The sequence below is a fragment of the Pteropus medius genome, unplaced genomic scaffold (genome assembly GCF_902729225.1).
Source record: "Pteropus medius unplaced genomic scaffold, Ma_sr-lr_union100, whole genome shotgun sequence".
Classification (NCBI taxonomy): domain Eukaryota; kingdom Metazoa; phylum Chordata; class Mammalia; order Chiroptera; family Pteropodidae; genus Pteropus; species Pteropus medius.
In genome coordinates, this window is record NW_024355990.1 from 4,034,646 (window position 1) to 4,051,630 (window position 16,985).

General features: G+C 51.0%; 1 protein-coding gene across 2 annotated transcripts in view; it reads left to right on the top strand.

The window, feature by feature from the left end:
• Positions 1-1,440: 1,440 nt before the first annotated feature.
• Positions 1,441-16,985, top strand: part of UBE2O (ubiquitin conjugating enzyme E2 O) — a 44,743-nt gene continuing 29,198 nt past the window's right edge. The window contains exon 1 of one of the 2 annotated variants that reach the window (XM_039859837.1): positions 1,441-1,932. In XM_039859837.1, coding sequence (XP_039715771.1) covers positions 1,510-1,932 — 423 coding nt within the window. In that variant the 5' untranslated portion in view covers positions 1,441-1,509. The remainder of the gene's footprint in view (positions 1,933-16,985) is intronic. The other variant, XM_039859836.1, reaches the window with a different exon arrangement.

A 16,985-nucleotide genomic window follows, 5' to 3' on the forward strand; every position in this document is an offset into this window, starting at 1 on the left:
GTTACCTACGACCTAGCAGGTTCCTGGTGAGGGGGAGCCGGTCAGCACAGTGTGGCATGATGCTTCACAAAAATGGGCTCATACTTCCTCCCTCACGGGAGGATAATCTATGTAAAGCACTTAGTGTAGTACCTGGCATTAAGTTGCGGCTCAATAAATGGTAGCTATTATTAGCAATTATTACAAGAAGTTGCAGAGTAAACATGGCACATCTTCCTGGAGTGTCAATTTTACTCAACGATTAGGGAGGAAAGGGCATTTTTTAAATGTTATAACAAACAAAACTCACTTGGATTTTTAACATCAAAGATTTCAGGCTTACATTGCTCTCTCCCTTCAGCCTACTTGCACACCGGATGGACACGGGTTCCAGTTTGGATCTGTCAGTTACTACTTTGCGATCTTAGGCACTGAATTAGTATAATTACTTTTAGTATTTTAAAATGGCAATGTGAAGCAGACCATACAGTTCTGCCAATCTAGAATTGTAGTCTAGGTGGGAGTGGGTTGAAATACTATGATAATGGTTAAGCTTTATTGAGGGGAATGTATGCCAGGCACTGCTCTATTTCCCTTAATTCTCTGACTTGCCTGATGAGACAGGTACTGCTATCATCGCCCCTATTTTACAGATGAGAAAATTAAGGGGAAAAGTTTATTAGCTTGCCTATCTTTATAAGGTTAGTAAGTGGCAGTGCCAGAAATTGGAATCCTTGGCTCCCACTTTTAACTATCCGGCTATCTTACCTCCTGCCATGCATACCAAGCCTCATGGAACTCCGAACTCATCTAGTTGGGTTTAAAGGTAAACGGTAAGGGACGCTAACACCCGCTGGTCTTTCTCTGGGCCTCCTTCACTAACGCTTTGACCAATCCCTCAGGGATCATGACCTTCCAAGCTTTGCGTGGAATTCCCTAATACATACACTCCAGATACGCTCTATACATACCAATTATAGCCTTGCTTGCAAGCTGACTTAGAGTCACCTTTTAGCTATGTAATGTGTATATGTTTTGTCTCTCCAACTAGATTGTAAACACCTAGAGGACAGGGACTGCTTCTTGCTCTTTCCGTATCGCTCCCTGTGCCAAGGACTAGGATGGAGACGCCAAGGTTGCTCATTAAATGTTGTTGACAGTTTCTGGACCGTCCTCTGCCCCTCGTCGACCACTCCCCTTTGCCTCGGAAACCACTCCACTTCCCCCACCTCGGTCCCCGCCCCCTCCCGCCCCCTTTACTTTTATCCCGTCTGGCCCCGCCCCTCCTCGTGGAGTCCATCCTTTCTGCCCCGCCCCCAGCAGCGCCTCCAGCGTCCCCTAGCGACGAGGCGGTAGCTCCTAGCAACCGCATCTCGGTTCCCTGACGACGGCGGCACGTAGGGCCACGTCAGCGCGCTGTGGCCCCGCCCCCGGCGCCGGCTGGCCCCGCCTCCCCGTGCCTCGGCCACCGCTGCCGCCGCCGCCGCCGCCACCGCCGCCGACGCCGCCCGAGACTCGCGCAGAGCAGTTATGGCGGATCCCGCAGCGCCCGCACCCTCGGCTCCGGCTCCCGCACAGGCCCCGACCGCGGCCCCGGAGGCGGCCCCGGTCCCGGACGCAGCCCCCGCCCCGGCCGTGGCGCCCGCGCCCGCCCCGGACTCGGCCTCCGGGCCGTCCTCGGACTCCGGCCCCGAAGCCGGCTCGCAGCGGCTGCTGTTCTCTCACGACCTGGTGTCGGGCCGTTACCGCGGCTCGGTGCACTTCGGGCTGGTGCGCCTCATCCACGGCGAGGACTCGGACTCGGAGGGCGAGGAGGAGGGCCGCGGGAGCTCGGGCTGCTCCGAGGCGGGGGGCGCGGGCCACGAGGAGGGCCGGGCCAGCCCGCTGCGCCGCGGCTACGTGCGCGTCCAGTGGTACCCGGAGGGCGTCAAGCAGCACGTGAAGGAGACCAAGGTGCGGCGGCCCGGCCGGGCCGGGGGCTGACGGAGGGGGCCGTTACCTGCTAGAGCTCTAGGCCGGGAGGGGAGGCGTGCGCGGCGCTGCCCGGAATGGTGCTACTGCAGTGGGCCGAGGTGGGAGGACCAGCCTCAGTGGAGGGGACGCCCCGGTGCAAAGTCATTGCACTAGCCCTGGGCCACCGGGCCCCGGACTTCCCCACGCGGAGGGACTTCCGAGCCATGCTATGGTGTGGTGTCGGCCTCAAGGTTATGTACGTGGACCCGCTACGGTGGGGGAAACCCCCCGGGCTCTGAGGCGCTCTGGGCATTACACCAGTGCGGCGTTTTGCTGACCCCCGACGAGCTACATACTGCATTGTGCATCGGGAAAGGAGGGCCGTGCGGGGTCGCTGCAGGGAGGGATTATGGGCATCCCAAAACCGAGATAGAGGTGAAAATCTCGGGCGACGCAAAAACGCAAGAAGTTCACTAGAACACAGAATGCGTTATTATGGGTGAAGAAACCCAACCCTTTTCTGTTTTACCTTGTAGCCTCGTTTTAATTGCTGCAGGAAACTTTATGAGTAAAATCACTAACAATCAGAGCGGCGATATTAATAGTACTGGGGGAGGGGGATGTGACAGCTGCGACTGGGGTTGATGACTCCTAAGTGCAGTTGGACTTCTTGAAAAAGAAAATACCTAAGAACCATGGATGGAAGAAGGCCACCCATTTGGAAAACCGATCGGTTTTTTTTGACCCGAGGCTGTGAAGCAAACATCAGACTCCCGTGTGGTGTTGGGGTGAGACTGGTAAATATTGCAGTTTTACCAAACCAAGGGGTTTATCATGAGAAACCTGAAACCTTGAACCAAGGTTGGTGTGGTAGCTTTTCATGTCTTGTTTTCCTGAGTGTGAATTACTATCAGAGATTCACATGCATGCACAGCCCACTATCTTTCACCCCTTCATCTCCTCCTCCTCCTCTTCAAGAAAACATTTCTAAGCAGGAATCAGGCCTGGGTCACTTTAGCTGCCAGGACCGAGAGGTCTCATCTCAGGGGAAGGTACTTCAGAAGTTAATCTGAGTTTCTCACACACAGGGAGACAAAGGCTCCAGGAGTAGGGCTTCGTGCCACACTACGGGAGGGGGTCTGTGGTGAGGGCTTGGGCTGGGCAACAGGCCCCACTCCCAGGAAGAGCCTGTGATCCACTTCCTAGTGGCAGAAGTGACTACTGATGGCAGCGCAGGGTCTTTTTCCTCGCTGGTGTGCGTGTAGCCACAAAACACAGAAATCTGCACACAGGACCCCTGGCTTCCCCTCAGAGAAATGCAAATCAGGCAGTAGCTTCTCTGACTTGAAGAGAAAATTATAAGTTCGTGTGCAGTAGTATATGGAAAATATTACTTTTTAGAGCAGAGTACTAGTTAAAAATTACCACCAGTATTGTTATTTTGGGAAGAGAAGATTTTTGCACTACATACTGTTTGTTCATTGTATTCCTAGCAAACGGTTGCTAGTGTCTTTCTATGGGTTGTTTGTTTGTTTGTTTCAAAATAATATTTGCCCTAATCATCATTTTTAGAGGTTTGTGACTTCTGGAATGCAACTCATTTGACTCTGTCATGGCCTCCCGCCCTGGGACTCTGGGAGGCTGGCCCAGCTCACTACCAGGAGCTGCCATGTTTATCAGTTGTTCCTGCTCATCTTGACTTTGGTGGTTAACTTTGTTTACAGTTCTGCTCCCTCTGCCTCCCCCCACCGTGTGTAATTACACAAAGTTTGGCTAGCCAGTGCTCAAAAATACCTATTTTGGAGTTAAATAGGAAGTAACTTTGAGGCACCGGCTTGGGTATGTTTTGAAGCTGCCCTCTTGTGACTTGCTTTGAATTTGTTGAAATTCATTGTGCCTCCAGTGATGGTGTTTTCTTTTGCCATTGCGGTTTCTGGGCTTAGCAAAAGCTGAGGGGCGTGGAATTCTAGGAAGTGGTGGCATGTAGTGTCCATTTATGGATGGCAGGACCCAGTTTTTCTTTTAGGCTTTTTGAGAGTAGGTTCGTTTCGGGCGGAAGTTCATACCTAGTAGATAAGCTCTTTGTCACCATGAGCCGTAGGCACAGATGGCCCTGGTCAGCCGAACGGCTCCTGCTTTGCTCCTGGCCACTGTCTAGGGTGGTAGGGTGGGTCCTGGGACCTTGAGGGACTCCTTATAGATCCATCAAGGTGTCAGCGTACTGAAAGACAATTAGACCGAGACAGAGCGTTTCGGTTCTGATTTGTATGCCATCACTAATCTGGTTATGAGACTGGAAAACCCAGTTATTGGCAGAATAATATAGTGACAGTTTTGGGAAACTTCTTTCTTTTTAAAGCTGCCACCTATTGGAATTTTTTTAATAGTGTCCCTTTAATATGGAGTAGTAGTCTGTGGAGTATTTTTGTAGTTTTCATGTTAATTTAGTGGTCATTGAGTAAAGGCTTAATATTAGTCTCTTAATTTAAGTTTTTAATGAACAGTTTCAGCGAAGAGGCTGGCCAGCAAGTCCTATTTCCTGGCCACTGCCATGAATTTTGTCAACAGAAATTAAGTCGTTTTTCCTTGAAACTGGGATTTATGGTCCAGTTCCTGAGGCTTTCAGCAGCCAAAGTTAAGCTTCTTTAAGACTTAAAAGAAGCCGCAGCTTGTGTTCCTACCTTTCCTCATTCTCCTGACCCCTTCGGCATGGTGGCTGATTTATCCACTTGAAACTCTGCATCTCGCCATAGATCTCCTCTGCGGAGACGTGCCCCTTCCCCATCAGTAGTCATCCTTTGGGTGAATTTTCGGAATAAAGCCAAGTGCCAACGGCCTCTTCGCCTTCTCGAGCCCTGGCTGGGCATGGCGGGTCTTTCTGGTCTTCCCCTGCCGTGGTCGGGCAGAATGGCCCCTGTCGGGAGGAGAGCAGACTGCCATCTGTCAGTCCAAGCATGGGTCTTCCCGTTCTTGCTTTAGTTTTTCTATCTCTTGTGTGTTGTCTTTTGCTTTAAGTTGCCACAACATTCTCGGCTGGTTTGAGGTTTAACGTCTCTAAGCTAAACCTGTGTCTGTGCCCTGCTTTTGTGAGGCGGTGTGTTTGTGTCGCATCTTTGATGACAGGTCCCTTGGGAATTGGCTTTTTGGTTTATTTTTGGCTCCTACTCAGGCCAGCATTTCCACGGGGAAAGCTATTTAGATGTAGCATCGCAGCATATGAAGTTTGCTTGTCTCACCTGTCCAGGTACTGGACCCATTAAAAGCAATTTTTCTTAGTGATGTAACAGGAAGAGGTTATGTAAGGTTAACCAAGATGCAGGACTAAGTGCATGTAATTGTATTTCATTCGGGTAGGATCACAGCGCTGTAGACTCTCACCGCTGTTCTGTGATTTTATCCTTCGTCCTTTGGTCCCCCCCTTCTGGCTCCTGGGACTCGATGCCTTGACGGTGCCTCTGTGTGGCTCGCTGCCTGACTCCAGGGCACTGTCTTTGCATCCTGTGATTGGAAGTCAAAACCCTTGGGAGCTCTTCCTTGGTTGTCACCTACTCCGAATGACCTTGGTCTAGTCAGTGCCTCATTTTTTTCTCTGCAATAAAATACAGGGTCTGTCTTCTTAGCCACTGAAGTGACCTGCACAGGTGGAATAACCAGAAGTGTCAGCGGGTGGTGCCTAAGGTGGCTGCTTGGCTATGAGCAGACACTGTCCTGATGCCCATCAGACAGAACCGGCCCCATCCCTTCCGCCAGTCATCTGCATGTGTCACAGGGTGGTGCTACACCAGAGACACTTTGGAAAGCAAAAAGGTGCATGGAGGGGTATTGGAGTTTCTGATTGATCATGTTGTTGCACGTGACCTGGTGGATTACAGATTCGACTTCTTTATTACGCCTCTTTTATAAATAATCATGAACTTCACTCCTCTGTTATGTTATGAGAAATTCAGCAACGCACATTTGAAGTAACACCTGCCAAAGTCCACCAACCTCCAGGAGGGGGATGGAATGAATGTACATGTATGTGTATTTTCCGGAATCTAGAAGACATCTTTTGAAATTCCCAAAAGACAGATAGTGAGATCATGAATTACAAGGGTGGTAGAGTATTGCTTTTGTGTTTTAAGATAATATGAAGAACAAACATTATATAGTACTGCCATGTGCCAGGCATTCTAAGTGCTTTATGTGTATTACTCACTTAATGCAACAACCCTGTGAATTAGGTACTATTATTATTATCCCCATATTTCAGAGGAGGAAACCAAGGAACAGAGAGATTAAGTAACTTGCCCAGTGTCACACCGCGTAAGTGGAGGAACCTGAATACAAATCGAAGTAAATATAGCTTGCCCTCACCTGAGAATGTTTTTAAGTTCAGGATTTATAGGTCATTACTATATCCAAGTACCCTGATCAAACATGAGTCACAAACCCTGTGGTTGGCATGAATCATTCAGTCTTTAAACACTTGAAAATCTCAGTGCAGTAGGAGTAACCACAGGTGAGGGAGGAAGGAGCCGGGCGTCGGGACGGGCGGGCGGAGGGTGTACCAGTGACCTGGAGCGCGGCAGGGTGCGCCTGCGAGCCGTAGGACAGAAACACCGTGTCTGCACTTGTGCTGTGCTTCCGTCCTACATTTTTCATACCCTGGCCCCTCCGTCATCCTCAAAATGACTGTCAATATCTTTTATTTCTTGGGAACCTGCGAACGCCCCTAGACATTGAATGAAGGCGACCTCTAAGTCTGACTCATCCCATCGCTGGTTTATTCCCACTTCTGCCTCCAGGAGCAGAAAAGTCTGGGAAACGGCACTGCCGCGTCGTCTTGGAAGTGGCCAGTGTTAGGAAATCCACCGTGACCTCTTGCCTCCCAAGACCTCCTGTCCCCTGTCTCGCTGCTCTTGTCACCCTTCTGGGAATGCTGAGTCACGAGACAGGTTCACAGGGCTCCTTGGAGAGGGGCTAGGTCTTGCTCAGTTCCAGGTCCTTTCCTTGTGGTCACCCTGAACTTGACTGTGTGTGCCCTCCACCGCTCCGGCTTTAGGACATTAAAGGTCTTTTCGAGCCCTCCCCGTCCCCGTCTCCGCGACACTGTTCTCAGTGCTTTTCTATTTTCCATTTTCCTGTTCTGTCAGGAGGAACTTTTCTCTCTTGTTTGCTGTTTTGCCCACAGGGCTCGTGGAATCCAGTGGAACTTCTCCGGGGCCAGTGCTTTCCAAAATGGGTGTGGTTAGAGTGTGCAGTGTGACCTGCCATCACAACGGTGCTGGCCCCGTGATCAGTGTCACCTGCCCCTGGTGGTCCCCCTCGGAGTTGGATTTAGGGTAGTTTCTGTGACAAGTGGGTTCTCTGTCAAAGAGCCATCCTGCAGCTTTAACCCGGAAGGTCATGACCCGTGACCCGTGCTGCTGTTGTGGTAGCAGCTTCCGGAGGTTCCCTGCCCAGCGCTCCGCCCGCTTCTGAATGGGAGAGGGCGGGTGTCGTTTCCGTGGATGCGCAAAGCGGGGAGCGTGGCAGTCAGGACCGCGCGTACGAGATGCCGCCACTTACATCTCCTGGGATTGTGGCGTGTTCGACGGTGCCTCCTCCCGGAGGCCCCGCTCGCCCAGCAGCTGCCTGTCTGGCCCCGAGGGGGCCGTGGCTTTCATGCCGCCGCCTCCACATCTGCGGCTCTGCCTCAGTGGGATTCCCATCCCGCCAGCCTCGAGGGGCTCGGCGAGGGACCACCTGACAGACGTGTGGGCACGGACAGGCGGGAGCAGACTGCTTCCCGGAATGCGTTGTAGTTCCGAATAAAATTGAATCATGTTAATGGATAACCCTCTGGATCTGTCTGCGCCAAGGTCGTTCGCCCTTGTTTCTCTCTTCAGCTGCGCTCTGCGGTCGAGGCTGTAGTGTCCTTGGACCCGCGCCGACTGTGTCCAGTGGGTCTTCTGCCCGCAGGTGTCCTGTGTTCTTCCGGTGCAGGACTGTGAAATGCAGGTTTTTACGATTTAAACATTGACGCAAACGATCTCCCGTCCAGAAGTGTTCAGCGAGGCAGTAAGTGCTGGAATGAATGTCCTTTTCGGGTTAAATCGAGTCGACCATTTGGTTGAGAGGATTCGGCTTGTTTGCGTGTTTTGAGAGACTGAAACATTTAGTTTTCTGCAGCTCGATTAAAGAAATAAGACAGTTGCCAGGTCACTTTTGGTTTGAATTAATAGCTTAGTTATATCTGGTGAAGATTCGTTCGAATTATGACAATTAAAAATTTTTAAATCTAAGATATGAGTAGTACTAAAATAAAAAAGCAGTCCTATCCAACAATAAAATGAAAATCCGCAGCTAGCAGGAGCCATTCCTGCAGTCTTGAGAAGAGCCTTCTTCATTTGCATCCTGCAAGAGAGAGCTGGTCTTTCACACTCAGCAGCTCCGATGAGGCTTTTCTTCCTTGTTTTAATTTTGATTCTTTTTGTGGGAGAGGCTGCTCTGATGAGGGCTGGCGATGCTATCAGGGCAGGCATATCCTCAGGACCAGACTTGCTAGCCCCCTCAAACGCAGCTGGGAAGGAATACGGACACCCTCAAGTCTGTGTCTCTAGCGTGGCTTCTGGGAGCATCAGGACCTGACGTGCTCCATGCTGAAAGGAGCCCCATATTTGTCCGCTCTGACTGTTTAATTACTTAAGGGAGTCTGAGGGCCCCGAAGGTTGATGACATCATCTTCAAGCCAAAGAAGAAAGAGGCATCTCTCCCCCCACCCCAGCCCCGCTGCCCCACATGCTTGGGATTGGGGGCCATCCTAGCGCCCTACTGGCGGGAAGGGTGTCTGCTGCCGTCTCTGCCATTTCTTTGAGACCTTCGCACGGGGTCCGGTGTCCGTCGTTGCTGCGCGTGAAGTCTCGCCTGAAGGTCACAGAGGACTAATGAACTCCTGGTCACTGCGGGTACCGAGACTTTCTGGGTCCTTGTCCCTTTGACCCATCAGCCTGGTGAATGTGATCAGTCATCCCTTGTAAGGGAAACTTTCTTCTGTTGTGTTCTGTGTACCAGGCCATACTGAATTTTTCTTTTGCCTTTTTCCTCTTCCCTCTCTCTGTGACACTTCTCCAAAGACCCGAGCTCTCCTCGCCTCTCCCTTCCTGTCTTGCTTCAGTGTTCTTGTCCACTCCTGTGGCCGCAGCTGGTCTCTGTGTTCAGGTGACTTCTGTACCTACGTCGCGTTCCCGATGCTTTCTTGATAGATAGCTCCATCGCGTCCACTAGCACCTCAGACTTAGTGTAGTAAAATTGGGGAGTATAACGACTCTCCCATCCCCAAACCTTTGGAATTTTTAAACAATTTCTTCTAATTTTTTTGTGAAATATTTGCAAATGTACAGAAAAGTTGAAAGACTATGCCAGTGATTACTAATTACCACCTGTCATGAGCCAACAGTTAACATTCTGCCATATCTGCTTTATACGTGAGTGCGTATAAGTGTATTTTCTCCTGAGACGTTGGTGAGTTAGCAGCAAACATGACGACGGCCACCTCTACTTGCTCAAGATACATCTTCTAAAAATCAGAACATTTGAGATCATTTTAAATTCACTTCCCTGGGCCCCATCCTAATATTTTTTTCTTTAAAAAATTTTTGGGGTAGAATACACCACATAACATTACCACCTAAACCGTTTTTCAATGTGCAGTTCAGTGGTATTAAATACATTCATAGTGTTGTGCGACCGTCGCCACCTCCCGTCCCCAGAACTCTGTCTCATAAAAGTGCAGCTCTGTCCCCATGAAACAGGGACCCCCGTTCTTCTTCACCCCAGCCTCTGGCAACCACCATGCTACTTTCCTTCTCTGTGATCTCGGTTACTCTAGGTACCTTCTATAAGTGGAGTCATACAGTATTTGTCTTTTTGGGACTGGCTTATTTCAAAGAATAATGTCCTCAAGATTCATCTATGTTGTAGTGTGTGTCAGAATTTCCTTTTTAAGGCTGAATAATAATCCATTGTATGTATATACCATTTTTTGCTTATCTGTTCATCTGTTGATGGACAATTGGGTCGCTTCCATGTTTTAGCTGTTGTGCATACTATAAACATGCAGATAGCTCTTCAAGATCCTGTTTTCAGTGCTTTGGGTTATATACCCAGAAACGAAATTGCTGGATCATGTGGTAATTCTATTTTCATTTTTTCAGAGAACTGCCATACTGTTTTCCACGGCGGCTGCACCATTTCGCGTTCCCACCAGCAGTGCCGCAGGGTTCCAGTTTCTCCGCTTCCTCGCTAGCACTTGCTGTTTTGTGGTCCCCCTCCCCGCCATCGTAGCCATCCTGATGGATGTGAGGCGGTGTCTCCTTGTGGTTTCGATTTGCATTTCCCTAATGATTAGTGATGTCAGACATCTTTTCATGTGCTTATCGGCCATTTGTATATCTTTGGAGAAATATCTATCTAAATGCTTTGCCTACTTTCGAATTGGGTTGTTTGATATTTTTGTTGTGGAGATTCAGGGGTTCTCTCTCTCTTCTGGACATTAACCCCTTATCAGAACTACTATTTGCAAATATTTTGTCCCATTCTGTGGATTGCCTTTATATCCTACTGATAGTGTCTTCTGATGCATAATATTTTTAAAATGTCATGGAGTCCAGTTTGTCTGCTTTTTCTTTTAATGCCTGTGCCTTCAGTGTCAGACTTCTCATTCTAATTTGTTATCAAATCTTTGTTCAAAACACATCCTCTCCATTTCCTCTCTACAACACCGGCCCTCTCTCTGACTGCCTCACGCCTGGGCTCATCTCCCCTGGCCTCCCTGCCCCTAGACCCTCTCTCCTTAGGTCCACTGACCTCTCAGCGGCTGCTTAGATTGTCAGGACCCAGCCTCTCGTCATGCCTTAGCCTGTCACTCAAGTCTTCTCACCTGTGTCTCATGCTTAATCTCTTGCCTCTCGAGTTGACTCTAGCTAGTACGACTGTTTCCCCAGTTCACTTGTACTCTTCCCTGCCTCTGACACCCCACGGCACGTAGATGCACCCTGGGGCTCTCTCTCCTGGATTGGAAGCTTCTTGAGAAATAAGCTCTCTGTGAAAGCTTGTTTTCTCAATGGCTCACATGTAGAGTTGGAGCATTTGAGCGAATGACCAGATCCTCCTCACTTACCAACAGTGTCCTTAGCCTTTCCCCAGATGCTTGGTGGTCTGTGCTGGAGCCGTGTGGGCCCCTCGCCAGCTGACGTCTCCCTGCTAGTGTACTAGATTGACAATGTAGTTTACTGCCCAGGCTGGGCACTTTCGAGAGCACTGTGAATAGTCACTCCCGGACTGGGACATGTGGTCATCCTAATGCTAAGATGAGCAGATTAATCAAAATACACCATATTGTAGTTTACTATTTTAGCATCTTCTCTCATGAGACTCCCCAGGCAGAGCGTGAGCACAGCGGGCTAGCTGGCTGGAGCTGGTGTCACTAGTGGTCAAAATGCAGTTGTCTCTGGTTAAAACCCGGCAGAAATTGAGACACCCCCACCCTGGCCCCAGGCTCCCCGGGGTTATGGGCTGGGATGAGAGCTGAGAGGCCGTGTCTTCGGCAGCCAGTGCGATCACTCCCTGGTTGTCGCCACCCAGCTCTCCTTCAAGTCCTTGGCACTGTGCCTGAGCGATCTGGGAGAAGCGCCGGTTTAATGTCCAGCAGCCGCCCGCGTTCTGGCGCCTGCGGTAGCTTTGAGGCCTGAGTGGGAGCGCCGCATCCCCCAGCCCCGGTTTGACAGACGAGAATGACGCGCTGTCGTGAGCAGCTGTAAAGACCCAGCGGCAGTGCTAGGCCAGCCAGCAGTCACACGGGTGAGGTTCCTGAGTGGTGATCAGCACACAGTCCCCACCGTAGGGGACGGTCGAGTCTAGTGCGAGGCCCGTCTGAGGGGACAGCTCGCCCGCTGCATGGCACTGGGTCGGGAACTCGGCCCGGGCTCTGCCTGCGTCGGGCTCTGGAGGGAGCTTAGGGACTGCGGCCTGCAGTCGAGGGCTTGTGCCAGCCAGACTGTTAACTTTGAAGGGGTCAGGCACCAGCTATTAAAAATGAGTATAACCACCCCTGTTTATGGGTGGCGTGGGGCCGGGGGAGCCCGGACGAGTGAGGTCTAGACCGGCACTTCTTAAAGGCCGATGGGGCTCTCGTTCATACAGAGCCTCCTGCAGCAGTGAGGCTGGGGCGGGCCCGGTGGGGGGGCGGGCGTGCTCCTGTGGTGCCCCTTCTCCTGGCGGGACCACCCTTCGGATTAGACTGATGTACAGGTCCTTCTTAAACCTCATTGTTGTCAATGGGTTCATGTTTTTATCCCCCTGACCCCTACACCAAGGTTTAAGTATACAGCTGCCAGCAGTATTCAAAAGATGGGCCCCAGGAGGGGATTGGTTCGGTGCCCCCCAATAAAGGCAATGCTTTCAGATCACAGTGCTGGTGCAGAAAGCCTCGGTGCTAGGAAGACCTGCTCCCCACTTTCCCCGCTGACCAGTATTCAGACACAGTCATCGCCAAGATGTCTTACTGGGTTTAATTTTTTAGGGTGAAAATGCGATGGTGGTTATGAGCATGCTGTAAGCAGTCCACGAGGAGGATGGTCGGAATTGCTGTTTTTTATCCAGCCAGCGTCGGGATTCCTGCATGTGCCCGGCGCTCTAACACGCTTTATGTGCGCCCCTTTCAGAGAGGGTGAGACCAGCACCTAGAGAGGGTCTGTAGCTCACCCAGGCCACACAGCTAGTGAGGGCGGAGCCCGGGTGTTTGTGCCGCCAGAGCACGGGCTCTTGTCCCTGGCTGTGCAGCCGTCCCCTGCAACCGGCCAGTGCTGTGTAGACCAACCCGTTTCTGTAACCGATCTCCTCTTCTTAACCAGCTAAATTTCCAGGTTTTCAGTTTTAAAAAATGGGACTAACATACTTGATACTTTTTTATATCTTTGTTTACATCTTTAAGTTTCTTAGGATGAATTCGTAAATGGAGTTACTTGGGTCAAGGTTAGTAAGAATACATTTTTAAGACTTTCGATTGATTTTATCAACTGTCATCCCCCAAAGTGGTGCCCATTCGCGCTTTCACCGCAGAATGCCTGTTTTCTGAGCGTGGTGGTGAGCTCCCCGTGTGACGTAGCGGGATCTCCAGCTAGTTGGCAGCGTCTAGAGGACTAGGACACGGGTTAGCTGACTGGGCGTTTTCTGAACGTACCCTGCTGTCGCCAAGAAATAATCCCTTTTTGTGCCGGGGTGTCTCTGAGCTCTGCGGGACAGGCAGGCTGGCCTGTTGTGCCTTCAGCTTGGGGCATTTGTTCCCCGGGCAGGGAGGGGGCTTGTCAGGTAAGCCAGGGGAGGGAGGAGGAGTCAGCATGTAGCCCGGCTGTGGCTCAGTGTCCATGACCGGACAAGGAGACAGAATCTCGTGCGGTTGTTGGGAATCGCATGAGATCACCGTTAGCTGCACTCAGCATACAGCTAATCAATACTTACCGTTAACTGGGGGGATAATTTCACTCTGCTTCAGTTTCCCTGTCACGTTTGGAATCCCACAGAGTAAACGTGATTGCGCGTTTAGGGGAAATATTGCGAGTTAGCTTGTGTGCCCATAAGGCCGACTTTAAACCTAAATCGTAATCTCTGTGTGTGTCTGAATATGTTTAAATAGGTAATATATGCAGATGATACAACATTCAAATGGTTTAAAAGAATACACAGTGAAATGTTTGTCCCCTTCCTACCATTGCCCTCCCCAGAGACCGCCACCGTGAGCAGCCCGCTGTGATTCTCGTCTGCATGCTCTGACACGTATGTGTATGTATGCACGTATTCTTTTTTTTTTTTTTTTTTTAACATAAATAGTAGCTGTCTGTACAACTGTTCTGGATTCAGGCAAATCTAGGTCAGACTCCAACTCCTTAGCCTTGTGACGTTGAACGACTGACTTAGCGTGTCTCGTCCCCCAGGGTCTCGTCCCCCAGGGTCTCGTCCCCCAGGGTCGTCCCTGGCTTGCCTCTGCCCTCCCTTCTCTCTGCGGTGTTGCCCTTCAGGCCAGACTGTTGCATTGGGTTCACTTGGTGGCACCTCAGGGCGACACCTGCTCTGCCACTGGGTTGGGGGTGGCGTAGGTCAACGTTTATCACTCTGCCTGGCGCCTGCTCCGGAGCCCGCAGGGCGGGTTTCTCAGTAGCCGCAGGGTGCCACTGGCAAGGGTGGGGGTTAATGAGAGGTTTGAGTCAGAAGTCCCTGGGGGCAGGAGGACAGTGTCTGTAAAGAGCCGGAGTGAAGCAGCTCTCCCGGAAACATCCTCAGCCCGATCAGCCCCCGCCCCCCGCGTGTTTTGCCCCAGTTGGGGCTGCTCGCGAGGTGTCCGGGTTCAGGCGGACCCCCCAGAACTCTGGGAGGACCTCACCCCCACACCTACATGCGGACTGTGGCCACGTGAAGTGGCTCTGTTGCCTTTCCCCGGAGTGAGGCATTGCCCTGACCAACGCCTGAAGTCCCCGTCTCGTGTGGCCCCACTGCGACATCCCTCCCAGCGGGGCCGTGCCTGTGCCCTTTACGGTGATTCCCAGGTAGGGCTGTGTTTCCCCCGTGTTGGGGTCTCCGTCCTCTCCTCCCCACACACTCTCAGCTCCAGCTTTCCCCCGCTGGGCCGGTAACATCGGAGCGGGGCACTTTTCAGCTGTTGAGTGCTCGGTGCAGGTGGGGTCTTCCGCCGAGCCCCAGGAGGACGGATGGATCTTGGCCATGTACCAGGTCTTAGAGTTTGCCTAGGCCCACGTTGGTGGGACTAGAGGGCGATTTGGTTCGACCTCCTTATTTTATGGAACTAAGGCCCTGGAGGCCAGGTGGTTGAGGGTAAGGTTGCCAGAAGCTACAGGTGGACAGAGGCTTAAGGAAAAGAAAGGTCCCCAGGAGGACGCTATCCGCTTTCTGTGGGTAGAAGCAGAGGATCGTTAGCAGTGCTGATTTTAGCTTTCTGGTGAGTAGTTACAGTTGAGACAGGTTCTGGTATTCAACCTGAAAAATAAAGCCTGTAATACAGAGAGAGGGTGTAGAGGGCTTACACCGTGACTCGGGAGTCACATCTAAAGAAGACTTTCTACTCAAGACCGTAGGGCCAGGCAGTCACTCGTCGCAGCTTAACCTGACTTGCCTTAAAAACAAAACAAAAAGAAAAGAAAAACAGCTATATTGAGGTATAATTCACATACCTTAAACGTCACCCTTTCAAAGTGCAGTTTTTAATATATTCAAAGATTCGCACACCCATCATCACTATCTAGTTTTAGAACATTTTCGTCACCCCCAAAAGAAACCCTGTGTCCATTGGCAGTCATGCTCATTTCCCCCTCCTTCCAGCCCCGGGGAACCACTGTCTCTGCGGGTTTGCTCTTCCGAACCTTTCATGTAAACGGAACACCTAATACATGGCCTTTTGTGACTGACTTCTTTCACTCCGCGTGTGTTCAAGTTTCCTTCATGTTGTATCACGTGTCAGTACTTCATTCCTCTGTATGGCCGAGTGATATTCCACTGTGTGGCTTTATTTTTTTTTTTACCTATTTTATTTATCTATGTTTTATCTGTTCTTCAGCAGGTGGACACTCGGGTCGCTTCCACTTGTTTGGCTGTTCCAAACCCGCTGTGAGCACTCACATGCAGGCTTTATGTGGACATTCATTTTCAGTTCTCTTGGGTGTTATACCCGGGAGTGGGATTGCTGGGTCATGTGGAAACTCTGTGTCCAACCTGAGCAACCGCTGAACTGTTTCCCAGAGCAGCTGCGCCATTTCGCGCCCCGCCGCCGGCAGCGAATGAGGCCCTTGTTTCTCCCCGTCCTCACCGGCACCGGGACTGGCGGTCTCTCGGTCACAGCCATCATAAAATGTGGCCTAGTGAGTGTGAGGCGTGTCACAGAGTGATGCGATGTGCATCTCTAATGACTGCTGAATTCGAGCGTCTTTTTCGTGTGCATATGAGCCATTTGTTTCTCTCCTTTGGAGAAAACATCTATTCAGATAAATCCTTCGCCTGTTTTTTAATTGGGTTATTTGTCAGCTTGCCTGTTAGACCCTGCATTTGGGTCTCCTCTCTGTCCTTTAGAGTCTGGCAGGTGGGCCACCTCATGTCATCGTGTCTGTGCCAGGCAGCTTGCGTTACGTTGGGATTTAACCTCCTTTCCTGTTGAAATATTCACTAGGGGCTTTGAGACCCTTATAAACTGAAAGGGCTTTAAGTTCGGAAGCTTTCCAGGAACAAAGTTCTAATTGTTCTACGTCTGGGGCTCCACAGTTACCCTAGAATGGGAAAGAGGGTGCTAAATAGGTCGTCTTGGACGGGGGGCGGGTGAGCTTCCAAATAGTTAGCAGTCGCGTGAACCACAACACACCAAGTAGGAAGGCAGAGACTGTCCCCTCTGTTTTTTTGGCTCTCATAGTGTGGATTAGAATATTTCTTACTCAGGGGGATGACGAGATGCTCGTTGATTGACGTGAACACACTTAGGTTTGAGACGTGGCTCTGCCGAGGCACGCGAGAGGGTGCATGTGTGCGCGACAAGGTGCTCGGAGGGAGAGGCCTTCGCGAGTGCGTCCTGGCTGCTGTGCTTCGCACGTCCTCCATCCGTAAGCAGCGTGGCTGCCTGCTGAGGGGCACGCGCGCGGCTATTTCTGTTTCGTGCCTTTCTCGGTGATTGTTTTTAGTTTGGCATTTAAGAATCTAAGTTAGTTTTGTAAGTGTGTAAAGTGGTGCTCACCCACGCCTGCCACATGACACTGACGGTCGCTCCCCCCCAGCGCCCAGCCTTGTCCTGGATCAGCTCCGACGGTCATGGTTAAATGACAGCGATCTATGGAATTCAAAGTTTCGTTGACATTTGAAGCCGAAAGCCGCTGGTAAGAGCAGATGGGTGGCCCTTTTAGACGCCTGAGGGTGTCTGCGGAGCAGGGCTCTCCTTTCTCCGTCAGCTGGTCTCTAACTTGAGGTGACTGTTGAAACTAAGGATTTCTGATTTTTGAATTTGTGGTTCTTGTTTGTTTTTTGTTTTTTTTTTGTTTTTG